At 36.0% G+C, this 15,134-nt stretch overlaps 1 protein-coding gene across 1 annotated transcript in view; it reads left to right on the top strand.

Annotated features, from left to right (window-relative positions):
• The window catches only part of SMC5 (structural maintenance of chromosomes 5), an 86,652-nt gene that overhangs the window by 2,073 nt on the left and 69,445 nt on the right, over positions 1 to 15,134 (top strand). Inside the window, exons 2-3 of the mRNA XM_077759295.1 lie at positions 565 to 706; positions 7,656 to 7,708. Coding sequence (XP_077615421.1) covers positions 565 to 706; positions 7,656 to 7,708 — 195 coding nt within the window. The remainder of the gene's footprint in view (positions 1 to 564; positions 707 to 7,655; positions 7,709 to 15,134) is intronic.

Below are 15,134 nucleotides of genomic sequence, written 5' to 3'. Positions count from 1 at the left end.
AAAAAAAAAAAAAAGAGGAACTCGGATTGAGAAGGACGTGTTCAGAGAGGCTAGAGGAGAACTGTGGGAGAGTATTCTCTCAGAAGCCTAGCAGAAAAAATGTTTCAAAAATATCGTTTGCTACAGCAGAGTTAGATAATAAGACTGAAAAGAGCCCACTGAGTTTAACAGTTAGGAAATCTTTTACCCTTTGAAGCCATGGAAGCAGAAAATTTTGCAAGTCCTGAAGAATGTATGAATGTGACGAAATAAAGCTTGGGTGAGAAGAGAAGGGGAAAGGTGGCTGCAAAATGTTGAACTAGCCTGTTTTATTTTCACGATGAGTGCACTTTGAGTTTTAGGAATGGGGTAGGATGGATAGGCTTAGAGAACCGAAGTGGCCTGGAAGACCGTGGTTACTGGAAGAGTTCCACTGAGTGAACCAAGTCCAGTTGGATTAGAATGTAAGGTCTGCTGGCTTCTAAAGGAATTCAAGGAAAGCCTGTAGATAATGTAAAGCAAGAATAAGTGCTTTGGTGAAGATCACTTTTTATGTCGTAGTAATTTCGCCTCTTTGTGATCCAGGACGTATGATGTCTGTGAAGTGTCTCCCGGACCCCACTTGAATATGATAATTGGAGCGAATGGGACAGGAAAGTCCAGCATCGTTTGTGCCATTTGTCTTGGATTAGCAGGCAAACCTGCTTTCATGGGACGGGCGGATAAGGTGAGTTACCATCAGTATTTTTAAAAAATTCGGAATTGTGACTTGGTTTTAGTATCGAATCACCTCCCGTGTCTCAGTTCCTCGGGTGTAACAAACATGTGGAGCTTGAACGTAAAGAATGAAGTCGGCAGACAGAGATGCTGGGAGGAGATTGCCACTGTAGAAGTATTCTGGACTCTCTATATCCCTAGAGAATTCTCCCAGTAGGTAATACTTGAAATTCTTAGGGGTAGGATAAAATGTCTTCTTGAATGTGTATTGTTGGGCTTGTGGAAAGGTGAAGTAAATTGACCAAGGGCAGAAACAAAATTGTGTGCATCTAAGACTTAGGCAAGCTCTGGAGTTGTTTCCCCAGGGGTGTTTGCTTACTTTGCCCCCTCAAGCCTGGTTTTGGGTTGGTTGCTCTGGATTGGGGACCCTGAAGTAGAGGAGGGCTAGAAGATGAAACTTGAAGTCAGGAACTCTGTTTAGTAGGAAAAATAAACACTGCAGAATGGGACACAGAGTTACCTACTTACTTATCCTGATTGTTAGCTCTGAATTTGGTGGAGAAAAAAAGAAAGTCTTCCGATTACTATTATTTTCTATTGAAAAATAATTGACATATAATATTGTATTAGTTTCAGATATACAATATAGTCAATATATGCATATGAAGTGGTCATAGTAAGTCTAGTTGCTGTCACCATACAAAGTTGTTAGACTTATTGACTGTATTTCCCTATGCTGTATATTATGTCCCTGTGTCTTACTTACTTTATAATTGAACGATTGTACCTCTTAATCCCTTGATCCCTTTTCCACCCCACTTCCCCTCTGGCAATCATCAGTTCTCGGTGTTTATGAATCTGGTTTTGTTTTGTCTTCCAAAGAATTCTTAACCACAAGCCTTAGCACACGTTTAGGGCCACAATTTGTCTTACCTCTGTGGCCTAATATTGTAAATGATAATTTTAAAGTGGTCCCAGTTAGTAATATCTCCAGGCACCTGGCAGAAGCAGGTGCAAATCCTGTGAAGGAAAATACATGAAATTGAGCCCTAAAAATTCTAACGTAAAGCCCCACAGAACTCATGAATCCATAGTTAACAATCAAAACATAGGAGGTTATCAATCACTAGGGAAGCCAACACAAGTGGCAGATTGTATCATCAGACCTACAAAACTTGTAGATGAAGAAAATAAACTAGGGATATTTAATTTGTTTAAGGAAATAAAAGAATTTTGCAAGAATAACAGGAGTAAGTAACCTAGAGGTAAATTTGACAAAGAATCAAAAAGAACTTAATAAAAATATGTTACTTGAAAATAGAAATTTGGTGGACAGGTGAAACAAAGCAGACATATTTGAGAAAAGAAATTTGTAACTAAAACACTTGAACATATTTCTTAAAATATAGAAGTAAAGAGAAAAATCAAGGTTGAGACATGATAGGTAAAGGTGATCCACTGAATGTCAGTATTTCCAGAGAGACGTAATAGACCAAGAAGAAACAGTATTTCAAGAAACAATAACTAAGAATTTTCTAGAAACTGTGAAATTTAAATCCTCAGATTCAAGAAGCCTGATCTGTTCTAGGCAGGATAAATGGAAAAAAATATACAAACAGATACATTGTAGTGAATTACAGAAGACCGGGGACAATAGTATTTGTTCCCAGAATGAGAGCAGAAGTCAGGGGGGAGGGGGGACCTGAGATTCTCACTAGAAGAGTTTTGAAAGGATATAATTTAGGAAGAAGAAAAAAATAATCCCAGAAGGAAACTCTTAAGATGTGAGAAGAAATGGTGAGGGGGAAAAAAAAAGAAAAGAAAACACGTAAATGTGTAGGGAAATTAAATGCAAACTACAGAAAATAATGCCTAGTTGTGAAGTTTAGATCAAACAAGATAGAAATGTTGTCTTTCCTGGCAGCCACCAGAGTTAAAACACCCCATGGATTTATATTGTCAGGTAGAAGTTAAGATAATTTGTTAACTTCCAGTTTATTAAATTAAATTTGCATGTTAAAGTTTCTAAGGTAAACCATTATTAAGACAATTGAAATTGATAAATCCTCCAAAGATAAAAACATAGGGAGAGGGGAAGGAAGAAACAATGACTGCCCAAACAGCCCAGAAGAAGCCTTTAGAGAGGAGGAGAAAAACGACTGTAGAGAGATTATTACAAAATATGAAATGGTTGAATAGTCGCAGTAATTATTAGTCGTCTAAATTCATGTTTAATTTTGAAGTCTGCTGGAGTAGATGAAGCTCAGTACTCGTGTTTACAACAAGCGTATTTAAAATAAAAAGTTACAGAAAAGTTAAAAATGAAACCATGAAGAAATACATAGGCAAATATATGAAAGAAAGGTATAGCTGAATTGATAACTAGGCAAGATAGACTTTAAGCAAAAAGTGCTTATAGAGATAGATACGGTCATTAAATATTGAAAGGTCCAGTTAAGCAAGAAGATAATTCATTTCTCAACTTGAATTCATATAATGTAGGTCTAAGACATCTAAGCAGAATCAGAACTCTTACTGACAAGTTAACATATTCATAATCATGGTTGGACAGCTGTCAGTAATCAGATCAGTCAGATAAAAATTTAGAATACGGAAAATTTGAACAACAGGTCAGTTTGAACTAATGGACAGGTTATAAACACTGCACTCAACACTTGGGAGAGCCTACATTCTTTTTTAGCACAAATGGAGCATTTCTAAATCCAAATACTGAGCCAAATGCAAGTGTAAAAAAAGTCAGAGAATTGCTACCACATTTACCAAATTTTCTGGTCATAATGCTTTTAGAGAAATAACAAGGATAACTAAACTTTTCCCATTTGTTTGGAATGAAAAATTTGCTTCTGTATTATATATAGGTAAAGAAGAAATTTTAATGGAAATTGAAAAATAAATTATTAAAAAAACAAAACCAAAAATCAGCAACTTTTGAGAAGAAAGGGGTTGAGGGTAGATAAAGTAGAAAAAAAGGAATGGGGCACCTGGGTGGTTTAGTCAGTTAAGGGTCCAGCTCTTGATTTCGGCCCTGGTCATGATCTCATGGGTTGAGGGATCAAGCACCACTTTGGGCTCTTCGTTCAAAGCATGGAGCCTGCTTGGGATTCACCCTCTTCCCCCTACCCCCACCACTCTCCACTCACACTCTTTCTCTTAAACATTTAAAAAGAAAAACAGAGTGTAAAAATGCGATAAAGATATGTTGTGTGATGATTGAAACAATTCCCCAATTTAAGTGGTTTAACAATGAGAAGATTAATTCTTGTTCTTGTTACTTACCCAGTATAGGCCCTTTGTAGTCATTTGAGAACCTAGGCTCATGAAGTCTTCATTTCAATACATTCTTCCATGATTGCCACTTTGGGAAAGGGAACTGGCTGTTCAGGTTTCCTCCAGAAAGTCCTATGTTCTACTCACATTTTCACTGAACAGAGCCAGTTAAAACACCACACCTTGCATCAGAGCAAACGAACAAATGGAGCCCTACTGTGGGCTTGCAGCAGAGCTGGCATTTTCCTGAACTGCCGTCATGCCCACCACCAGGGCGCTGTTAGAATGCAGCCAAGATTTAAATGATTATGAGAGAATATCATGGAGCCTACACGTTTCCACCACTCTGATGCTGCTTCTGCTGGGCCGTGTGCGTTGCACACTGGGCTCGGTGGCTGCTGCCCACCGGGCCGGCCCTGCTGCCTCATCTGCTGCTGCAGCGCCATGAACACCCAAGGGGACAAATTCCTGGGTGTTGAATTTTGTTGAATTCCTGAATGATGAGAGTAAGGAGGAAAAGAAGATCTGGAAGCATGAATCGTTCCCCAAGATGTCCAGAAGTTGAGAGCTGGAAGTATATGGGACAGAAGCCAAATTATTGCAGAAAGTTGCAGGAAGGAAGGTCAGTGTCACTTCAGCATTAACAATAGCATGCTGCCAACATTTATTGGGGCGGAGGAGCCCTCCCAAGGGCGGAAGGTTGAAGAACAGCCCAAATTGATGTCCACTCCCAATTTCTGGTTGAAGTTATAAATAATGGCCAGGTGCTGGACTGTCACTATTCCAGAAGATGAGGTTGGGCAAGAAGAGGAGGATGAGATGTTTCTTCCAGTTTTGGATAAAATAATGATGGACAATAACATTGATTTATCTCCTCTAAAAAACCAAAAAAGACTGTTATGAACAATGTCATGCTAGTAAACTAGCTTAAATTCTTAAAGTTGTAAATGTATAGATTTCTACCACTATATAAATGATTCAAACTGATTCTTAGTAGGAAAAAGCAGCTGTTAAATTTTTTCTTAGAACGTCAAAGATAGTTATCCATTAGTTGTAATGGCAGTCATTTTCTATTTTACACAAAGAATATATGACACCAAATACCAGAATCCATCAAGGATGAATGAGAAAATTATAAGCTAGTCTCACTCATGAGTATAAGAGCAAAATCTCAAGGAAAAGAAACTGTAGTCTGTTGAATCTAATACATAAAAGGCATCATACATCATGACCAAATAGAATTTACTCAAGGAATGAGAGATTGAACATTAGAAAAAAATGAACATATCACATTTTATAGACTTTTTTTACATAATCATGTTTGAAAAGATAACTGCATGATCATCTCAGTAGAGAAATAACATTTAATTCCACAGTAATTTATGATTAAAAAAAACTCTTAGCGTATTAGGAGTAGAGGATACCTTTCTTAATTGTATAAAAGATATCTGAAAATATACAGCAGGTTCAAGAACAAGTCAAGATTACCTGCTATCACTGCTATCAACATTGTACTAGAAGTTCTAGATAGAACAGTATGGTAAAACGAGATATAAGTTGGAAAGAAAGAGAAGAGTCATTTATGACTATATGCTTGTCTGCAACGAAAACCACAAAAGGGACCTCAGATAAGCCTTCAAATGAATTAATATAGAAATTTACCAACATTGCTAGATACAAGATTACATAACAAATATGTTGCATTTCTGTGCACTAACAATGAACAGAAAAACACAATTAAAAATAGACATCATTTACCGTAGCAATCACAGTGCAGCTTACATAGCAGTAAATTAACAGAGCGTATGTAAGACTTATACGCGATGTAGAAATTATATTATTTAATTTGAAAATATTAGAGTTTGATAATAGATGGAGAGACGTACCGTATGAACAGGCTGGAAGACCTAATATAAAAATGTCATTCTTTACATTAATGTACATACTCCGCATCATTCCGGTCAGTTACAAGCAGGTTCTGAAATTCAGATGGAAGACCAGAGGGCCAAGAATAGCTAAGATAGTCATTAAGAAATTCAACAAAATGGGAAAAGTTGCCCTATCAGATATCAAGACTTAACATGACATTAAGACATCGTGTAGAATGTTACTCAGCCATAAAAACGAATGAAATCTTGACATTTGCAACAACATAGATAGACCTAGAGGGTGTTACACTATGCAAAATAAGTTACATAGGGAAAGACAAATACATATGATTTCACTTGTATGTGGACTCTAAAACAAAACAAAACAAAATGAACAAACAACCCAGAAACAGACTCCAATAAAGAACAAAGTGGTGGTTGCCAAAAGGGAAGACAGATCTTACCCTTGAGTGGTAGGGGTTTTAAAGAAGATCGTGGAGTGCAGGGTTTCTTGGGGGCACATTTTAGACCTTTGAGTAACCCCATATATATTTACGGGCTGCACAAGTTCCCAGTAAAAATGTTTTTAATGTTATATTTATAGTTAATCGTAGTATAAAAATTTAATACTGGCATGTTCTATATGATCCATATGTACACTTGATAATAAGAACTACCTCATGATTTTTTTCCTTCTTATTGGTACCAAGTATTTTAACTGATGCAAGCTAGTGAGCAGATCACACTCTTAAAAAGATGCTGTTGGTTTTCCTGTTTATGAAGAAACTAAAACAGGTTAAGTAACCTGGTCAGAATCAAAACAACTTACATATTTATGGCAGAGTTGAGATTAGAACTTGGATGGTGTATATTAATGCCTGTAAGCTGTACTTACTAGTTACAAGGACGGTCCTCCTTTTTCAAATTTCTGGGCCTCAGTTTCATCATCCGTAAAAGGGATAGAATATATACCTCATAAGATTGCTCATGAGTATTCCGAGAGAAAATTATAAATTGCTTAGCAGAGTATTGTATGGTAATGCTTATTAATGTGTTCACTGTTGTGATTCCAATTGTCCTCACTGCTGCTACCACTATTAAAAAGATAATTGTTTACAAAGTATATTTTCCACTTTTTTTTTTAAGAATTATTTTATAGCCTGATTGAAGATCCAGTCTGATTTATTTTTTAGGCCCAAAGTCTGTCTGCAAGATTTTGGTCATACATATATACAAACTAGCTTTAAAAAAATGTGTATTTTATCACATAGATTGTACTTAAGTTGTATTTCCTATGTGTATTGCTCTTCTTTAAGAGAATGACAATTATATCCTTGTTAATAACAGGATGGGTAATATTAGAGTGGCTGTTAATATTTTATCTGTGCAACTCCAGAGTCTCCAGTGGAAATAAGAGGTTTTGGTGTAGCTCTATGATTAAACTGTAGAATCCATTTTCCCACTGGTTTTTTCACCTTTGAGGAGAATTTTTACTGTAGAGGCTACATACACAGACTCTGGAGCCAGATAACATGGGTTCAGTTCCTTGCTCTGTATCACTGGTTTTGTCATGAGCTTTGTAAGAGGCTGTCTGGTACATAGAATGTTCAGTAAATGGTAGTTAATATTATTGTCACTGGTGGGTACAAACAATGGAGGGACCCAAATCTGGGAAAGTGATGGGAGTGGACGGAGAAAATACTTATTGAAAGGATTTTAATTTGACAAATAACAATGACTTCACTAAATCTGTGATGACCTGGGAATGTCATCCCTCAGTGCATATTGTTTTTCTTATTCTAGGTTGGCTTTTTTGTGAAGAGAGGATGTTCCAAAGGAATGGTTGAAATTGAACTGTAAGTGTTAAAAGTACTGAAACCACTTTTTCCGGTACAATTTCTTGATGTTCATGCATTCCTGATGACTTTAGTCAAGAGTAATAATACATTATGGTGTCAGTGTTGAAACTACTATTTCAAGGATGTTTTCTCCAGAGAAGTTAGTTTTTAAAAGTGTCTTAAAAGCTAAATTGTAAGAATTTTCTTTCAGTAGAATTCTTAAATTACCTGTTGGCAGCCATTTCTGATGGGTCAGAGTTAGTATTCAAAATGAAACCAGTTATTCCTCCTTTGTGTATATATTTCATCTTTTTTACACAGATTTGTTTATTGTTTAGTTGACTTTTAGTGTTGTTCTTTGGAATGTTTATAGAAAGTCCTGGAATTTCTAGCTTAAGTAGGTTTTAAACATTATCTGATAGCCTCATCATTTTATAGGATACAGGAATATGATTTTTACTCAAAAAACTGTGGGGAAAATATTTTATTTATATAGCAGTGAGAAATAGGCACACATAGAAGCGAGATTATACTCAGTTCATTAAAATGTAATTATAGTATTTTACTGAAAGATACAAAACCAAGACCTGAGTAAATGGAGAACTTACTATCTTCTTAGAAACATAAAATTAATATCATTATGAACGTATCAATCCTTTCCAAATTAATGCATAAATTTGATACAATTCTAATCAGAGTATCAACAGGTAAGTTTACAAGTTGATTCTAAAGTTTACCTGGGAGAATAAAGGTGCTGGAAACCCAAGAAGATTTTGCAAAAGCAGAATCATGAATTAGGTATTTGTGTATCAGATGTTAAAGTGGACTTGAAAGCTTTGATAGTATGGTGTGTTAGTACAGAAATCGGAGGAGCAAAATGGAAAAAGTAGGAACAGATCTAAATGTATAACAATTTATTGTAAAAATGGCATTAAAGCGTAGGCTATAAATTACTCAAATTGAAGTTAATTGGCTATTAATTTTTTTAAACACAAATTTAGAGTTTTATCAAATACTCCATGAATAAGACCTAGATGTATTAAAGGCTGAGTGAAAAATTAACTTTGAAAATAATAGAAAAAAATGTAGATTTTTATAAGTCTCAGGAAAGGGAAAGGTTATTCCAAGCAGAAAAGGAGACCCAATAATGATAAAAAGGAAGATAGGAAATTTAGATTGCATCCACATCCAGCTGAAAATAATGGTACCATAGTTAAAAATGAGTGACAGATGGGAGAAAATATTTTCAGCACAAATAACATGTATATGTCTTAAAATTACTAAAATACTCATGTCTTCTGCAAGTCAGTAAAAATAATAAATTGGTAAAAAAAAAAAAAATTAACACCAAATAAAATAAGTGGCCAGTAAGTATAAAAAGGATATAACTCATTATAACTCATTAGTTACCAAAGAAATCAAAATGAGATCTTTTTTCCTTTTAGCTTAGAAAAATTTTTAAATAAAATGTAGTAATATAAAGGTATAGAGAAGTGACTCTTGTCACGCACTGTGGGAATATAAGCCGCTTAGCTTATTTGGCAGTGTCAGCTTTCTTTTTTTTTTTTNTTTAGCTTCTGTCTCCTATGCCCCATCACAGAGCCATCCACAAGGAAGCTGCATTTTAAAAAAAAAATTATTTCTGAGAGAGAGAGCGAGAGCGTGAGCAGGGGAGGGTCAAAGAGAGAGGGAGATACAGAATCTGAAACAGACTCCAGGCTCTGAGCTAGCTGTTAGCACAGAGCCTGACCTGGGGCTCGAACCCACGAACCGTGAGATTATGACCTGAGCCAAAGTCGGACGCTCAACCGACTAAGCCACCCAGGCGCCCCATGTGTCAGCTTTTAAATAAATATTTGATCCAGTTACTATTGTAGAGAATGTTTACTCATGGGCACAAAATTAGCCTTTTCCTAATTTTAATACTGAAAAATTATGTGTACCCCAAATGTCTGTCCTCTGGTAAATGGCTAACCAAAATGTGATACATTCATACAGTGACATCTTGTTCAGCTATAGAAAGGCAGGAAGTGCTGATGGATCCTACGACATGGGCGAACCTAGAAAACATGGTTGGTGAAAGAAACCAGACACAAATGCTACCCATTTATATGAAATGTCCAGAATAGGCAAATCCATAGAGACAGAAAATAGATTCATGGTTTCTCAGAAGGAAGGGTGGGGAGAGAGTGGGGACTGAGTGACTGCTTAATAGGTTTGGGCTCCATTTGGGAGTGGTGACAAGATTTTGGAAAGAGATGGTAGGATGGTGGCACAACCTTGTGAATATGTTAAAGACCATTGTTGATACACATCTTCCTTCAACTGTACACCTAAAAATACTTAAAATGGTAAGTTTTATGTTATGCACATTTTACCACAATGAAAAAAGCATTGATGCGTATATTTAAAATGACACGTGAATTATATCTCAATTAAAAATTGCCGAAGATCCTCCTTGGTATCATTGATAGATCACAAAAACATCATAAATGGCGTTTACCTTGGTACCATTGATAGATCACAGTGGTTTCTTAGATATTGCAACTGACATAAATACATTAAGCCAGGTATACTTTTAAAATACAGAGGGAGTGGAGTATTAATACTTAAGTTTCAGAGTCTATTATGGATGGCAGCAGATGTTAAGCACTCCTAATTTTCTACTCCATCACCAAGGCCCAGTTGTTTTCTTAGTTCTCTGAAGAGGTGCACATGCTGGCGTGCAGTAGCCACTAGCTGTAATTATCTGACCAGTGACATTGAGCCAGAATTCTGTTATGTCTGATATAGCGAAGGTTTCCATTTCCCCAAACTCATTATAGTTACATTGCGGTCACTTGTTGGGAATAGCAAACACAAAACGGCTGGTCATTTGTTGAAATTACTGCTGTTGAACAAATCTGTTAACTGGTCACATTCTTGTTGAGTGGGACAGTGGGTGGAATACTCTCTGTCACACACTGATGCAGTCGTTTTCAATTAATTCAGGAGTACCTATACATTGAGGGGGAGGGGGAGACAGCATTCTGGAATTTATGGTTAGGGGCATGAGGAGAGGGACAGATATGTAAATAGGTAAAATACATATTATTTTAGGTGGTGATAAGTGCTCACGTAGAAAACTGAGCACGAAAGGAGAATGAGGAGGGAGTGCCAGAGTGGAGTCTATGGTATTAAATACGGTGATCAGGAAAGTTCTCTCAGAAGATAGTACTTGAGCAGAGACTTAAAGGAGATAAGGTGATGAGCATGGAGATGTTTGGGGAAATAGCATTTTGGTGTCTGCAAATGCTAAGTGGTATCTAGTGTGACTGCATTGCATTGAACAAGCAGACAAGCGAATAGTAAGAGGTTAGGTCTGAAAAGATCAAGAAGCCAGCTCCTAGGGCCTTGTAGGCTGCTGTGAGGACTTTGCATTTATTTTGAGTAAGCTGTGAACCCACCAGGATTTTTGAGCAGAGGCGTGGCATGATCTAAGTGTCTTCGGTGGTAGTAGTATTAACCTCCTTTTTTTTTCCACTTGATTTGAAAATTTTGTCAGTTTTTATTAGTCTTGTCAGTGAATTGACTTCTTCGTTTTTGTTTCTCTGTTATATCATTGTTTTCTGTTTCATTAATTTTTATACATAACTTTACCAGTTGTTCCTTAAACTGGGTTTTTTTTTCTCTTTTTCTAATTTCTTGAAATTGATATTTATTGCACAAATGTGTTCTCTTTCATTATCCCTAATATAAACAGATTAGAAATCTCCCTCTCAATACTGCTTTAGCTCTGTCTCCCAAGTTTTGGTATATAAAACATTTTCCTATTTTTCAGTTCTGAAAATTTTCTTCATTTTCTTTATGAGTTCATAATTAGAAATTCTTTAAAATTCTTATGTAATGTTTTTCTTAAGTATTGATTTCCACTTTGATTATAGTACTGTAGTAGAAAATATAATAAATAACAGTTATATATGTACTATTATGTGATATACAGTATTACTGTATTATACATAGATAGGTATATGGTCATGTTATCAAACCTTTGACATTTGTCAAGGCATACTTATAGTGAGCTTTCATAATTATTACCTACTGGGTTGAAAAGAATGAGTATTCTGCTCTTGTTATGTGCAGTGTTTTCTATTTGTCCATTAGCTCAAATGATTAATTATATTTTTAAATCTTGTATATTTTTTATTTTAGCCATCAGATCTATTCTTTAATTACTGAGAATATTATATCTCTATGTTGATTTGTCAGTTAGCATCATCTTAATCAGTTTTTGCTTTATGTATTTTCAGGACATTATTAGTTGAAGCTAAGATTCAGATTGTTCCATATTCCTAGTGAATTGAACTTTCTGTTGTTTTTTATTTTATTAATTTTTTTATTAATGTTTTTTTTTATTTTTGAGAGTCAGAGAGAGACAGCGCTAGCAGGGGAGGGTCAGAGAGAGAGGGAGACACAGAATCTGAAGACAGGCTCTAGGCTCGGAGCTAGCTAGTAGCACGGTGCCCGACGCGGGGCTCGAACCCATGAACCATGAGATCATGACCTGAGCCGAAGTCGGACGCTTAACCGACTGAGCCACCCAGGCGCCCCTGAACTATCTGTTGTTATGTACTGAATTCTTTGTCTTTTGATGCATTACCCTTCGGATGTTTAATTTGCCACTAATGTAGTTGGCAGCTTTCTTTTTTTTTTAAGTATTTTTCAGGTTTTATTCATTTATTTCAAGTGTTTTATGCCTTTAGTATCTCATTTGAACAAGTATAGCTGGTGTTGTTTATATTGCTTTTTACATAATTCATATGATCCATTACATGTATTGAATGACTTACATTTCTGGACTTATTTTTACTGCCTTATTCCATGCTTTTTATTCTACTTTTCAGTATTTCTTTTCTGTCTTGACTTTGTTTGGATTTTTGTTTTAATATTTTCTTTACTGTTTTGGAAATTATTCATTCTCGCTTTAGTGGTTGTTAAAATTTTTAACATATGTATTTGCATTTGAGTCTAGACTTAGGTGTCTTTATTTTCCTATTAAGTAAAGACCTTAGATTACTTTTATTTGAATAACTTCTCTGTACTATTTTATCTTATCTTTTAAACTCCTTAAGACATAATAGCTACAAATAACTGTCACTGTTTGTTTAGAATTACCCTTTTTTTATTTGCCTTGCTTTTTATCCTTTCTTGCATTTTTGTTATTTTTTCTGGGATCACTTTCTTTGTGCCAGAGGACATGTTTTAAAGTTTTCTTTAATGAGAATATTCTAGTGGAACAGCCAGTTTTTGACTGAAAATGATGCTCTTTTGCTATCTTGAGAGATATTATGCTGGATATAAAAGTCTACATTGTTAGGTCTTTTTGTTTTTTAAGGTTTATTTATTTTGGGGGGAGTGCAATCAGGGGAGTGGCAGAGAGAAGGGGACAGAGGATCTGAAGCAGCCTCTGCACTGACAGACTGACAGCAGTGAGCCCATTGTGGGGCTCAAACTCAAGAACCGCAAGACCGTGACCTGAGCCAAAGTTGGGTACTCAACCGACCGAGCCACCCAGGTGTCCCAATAGGTCTTGTATCAACAAATGCCAAGTATAATTGCATTGTCTTCGAATGTGAATCTAATCTTAGTTTCTTTGATAGTAATTCTCTTTTTCTCAAATGGTTTTTAAAAATTCTATCTCAGTTTTTGATGTTTTATAGTTTTACACTATATATTTAAATGTGGATTTATTTTTTATTACTTTGCTTGGGATTTAGTGAGCTTCTTAAATATATGATTTGGAAAGTTCTTACCTATTATCTCTTCATGTATTGCCTCTGACCCATTCTCTGTCTCCCTTCCTCTTGGAAGTGGTTTTTTTTTTTTTTTAAATGTTCGTTTATTTTTGAGAGAGAGACAGGGCACATGTGGGGGAGGGGAGAGAGAGGTGGAGACACAGAATCCAAAGCAGGCTCCAGCCTCTGAGCTGTCAGCACAGAGGCCAACATGGGGCTCGAACTCACAAACCTTACAAACTGTTAGATCATGACTTAAGCCAAAGTTGGACACTTACCCAACTGCGCCACCCAGGTACCCCTGGAACTCTTATTAGACATATATTAGTCTCTCTTATTCAGTCATCTGTGTCTCTTTACATCTTTCATATTTTTCATCTTCCTATGTTTTTGTGCTACATTCTAGTTCATTTCCCTTTGATTCTTTTTCAGATCAGATATAAGTAAATATTTTCCATCTTCTGTTTCTTGAAATATAGTGAAGATGCTTATTCTGTATTTGCCCATTAATTCCAGTATGATTCTACTTTGGTATTTCTGCTAGGTCTTACTCTTGATGCTTTGTTTTTGTGTATGTGTGTTTCCAGTAAGCCACTCCTTTCTCTTTGAACTTCATGTTAATTCTTATAGTGTAAAGGTAGATTCCTGCTGAGGGAATTTTCACTGACTTCTGCAGCAGACCATTGGACACTTTAAATCCAGGATCAAAATAAACACAATTCTCAGTTGGTGCGTTTTGAACCTTAGGTCTGTCATGTAACTAAATTCAAAATACTAATCTGTTTGAGCTGGCTTGTGGTTAATGAGTGTCCGGAGAGATTGTTTCTCCATCCAGGCCACAGTTGGAGACAGGCAGTTTGCTTCGCGGTGTCTGGTGATGGTGATGGTGTACTTCTAGTTTACCCTTACGTGAGGATATAGTCTTCTGGGGGTAGTTGTTAGTAGACTCTCCACTTGGGGAGCTGTGGGCCCCGTCTGCATCACCTCTCCCGGTTAATTATGAAAGTGTGTAAGGTTATTTGGTGGAACACATGCTCCCAGGGTAAAAGCCATTTTCATTTTTCCACTTCTAGATCTCCACCTGCACTGGGATTTTGGTCAAATTTGCTTACTTTCATGCTAACTCACAAATGCACTTTTGAACATATTTTAATATTATTTGTAGTTTACAACAGGAAGATCAGAAAGGGTACTTCATTAGTCATTCTGCTGGAAATGAAAATTTAAAACTACTTTTTTTTTAGTTGTAAAATCTTAATGTTTGGAGTGTTCTGATTACAATATAGTCTATATACACAACATTTACAAATTATCATTGTCATTTAGCCATTGAATACCAATAATTTATCTTTCTACCACATGCTGCTGATTCCCAGTGAAGAAGATGGATGGGAGGTGTGGAGCAGTAGTACTTCTAAAAGCAAGAAATAAGTAAATACCCTTCTTTCAGATTCTGTATTGCTTAATGTTCCTTTATAAGGCTGTATGTTGTGATCCCCTCTGAATTCAGAGTGGAGTACGTGATGAAGAAGGCATGGGCTCCCTGTATGACTGGGCTACTTTTAATGTCTGGAAGTGCTTATGCAAGAATCGGTTTCCATTCATATATTTTCCAAGTAGTGGAAGTTTCAGCATTTAGTTTTTATATGCTTTAATATGCCAACCCATTT

Source organism: Crocuta crocuta, unplaced genomic scaffold (assembly GCF_008692635.1).
Source record: "Crocuta crocuta isolate KB4526 unplaced genomic scaffold, BGI_CrCroc_1.0 scaffold41, whole genome shotgun sequence".
Classification (NCBI taxonomy): domain Eukaryota; kingdom Metazoa; phylum Chordata; class Mammalia; order Carnivora; family Hyaenidae; genus Crocuta; species Crocuta crocuta.
The sequence above is the reverse complement of the archived record's forward strand: the minus strand, read 5'-3'. Positions and strand labels throughout refer to the sequence as shown.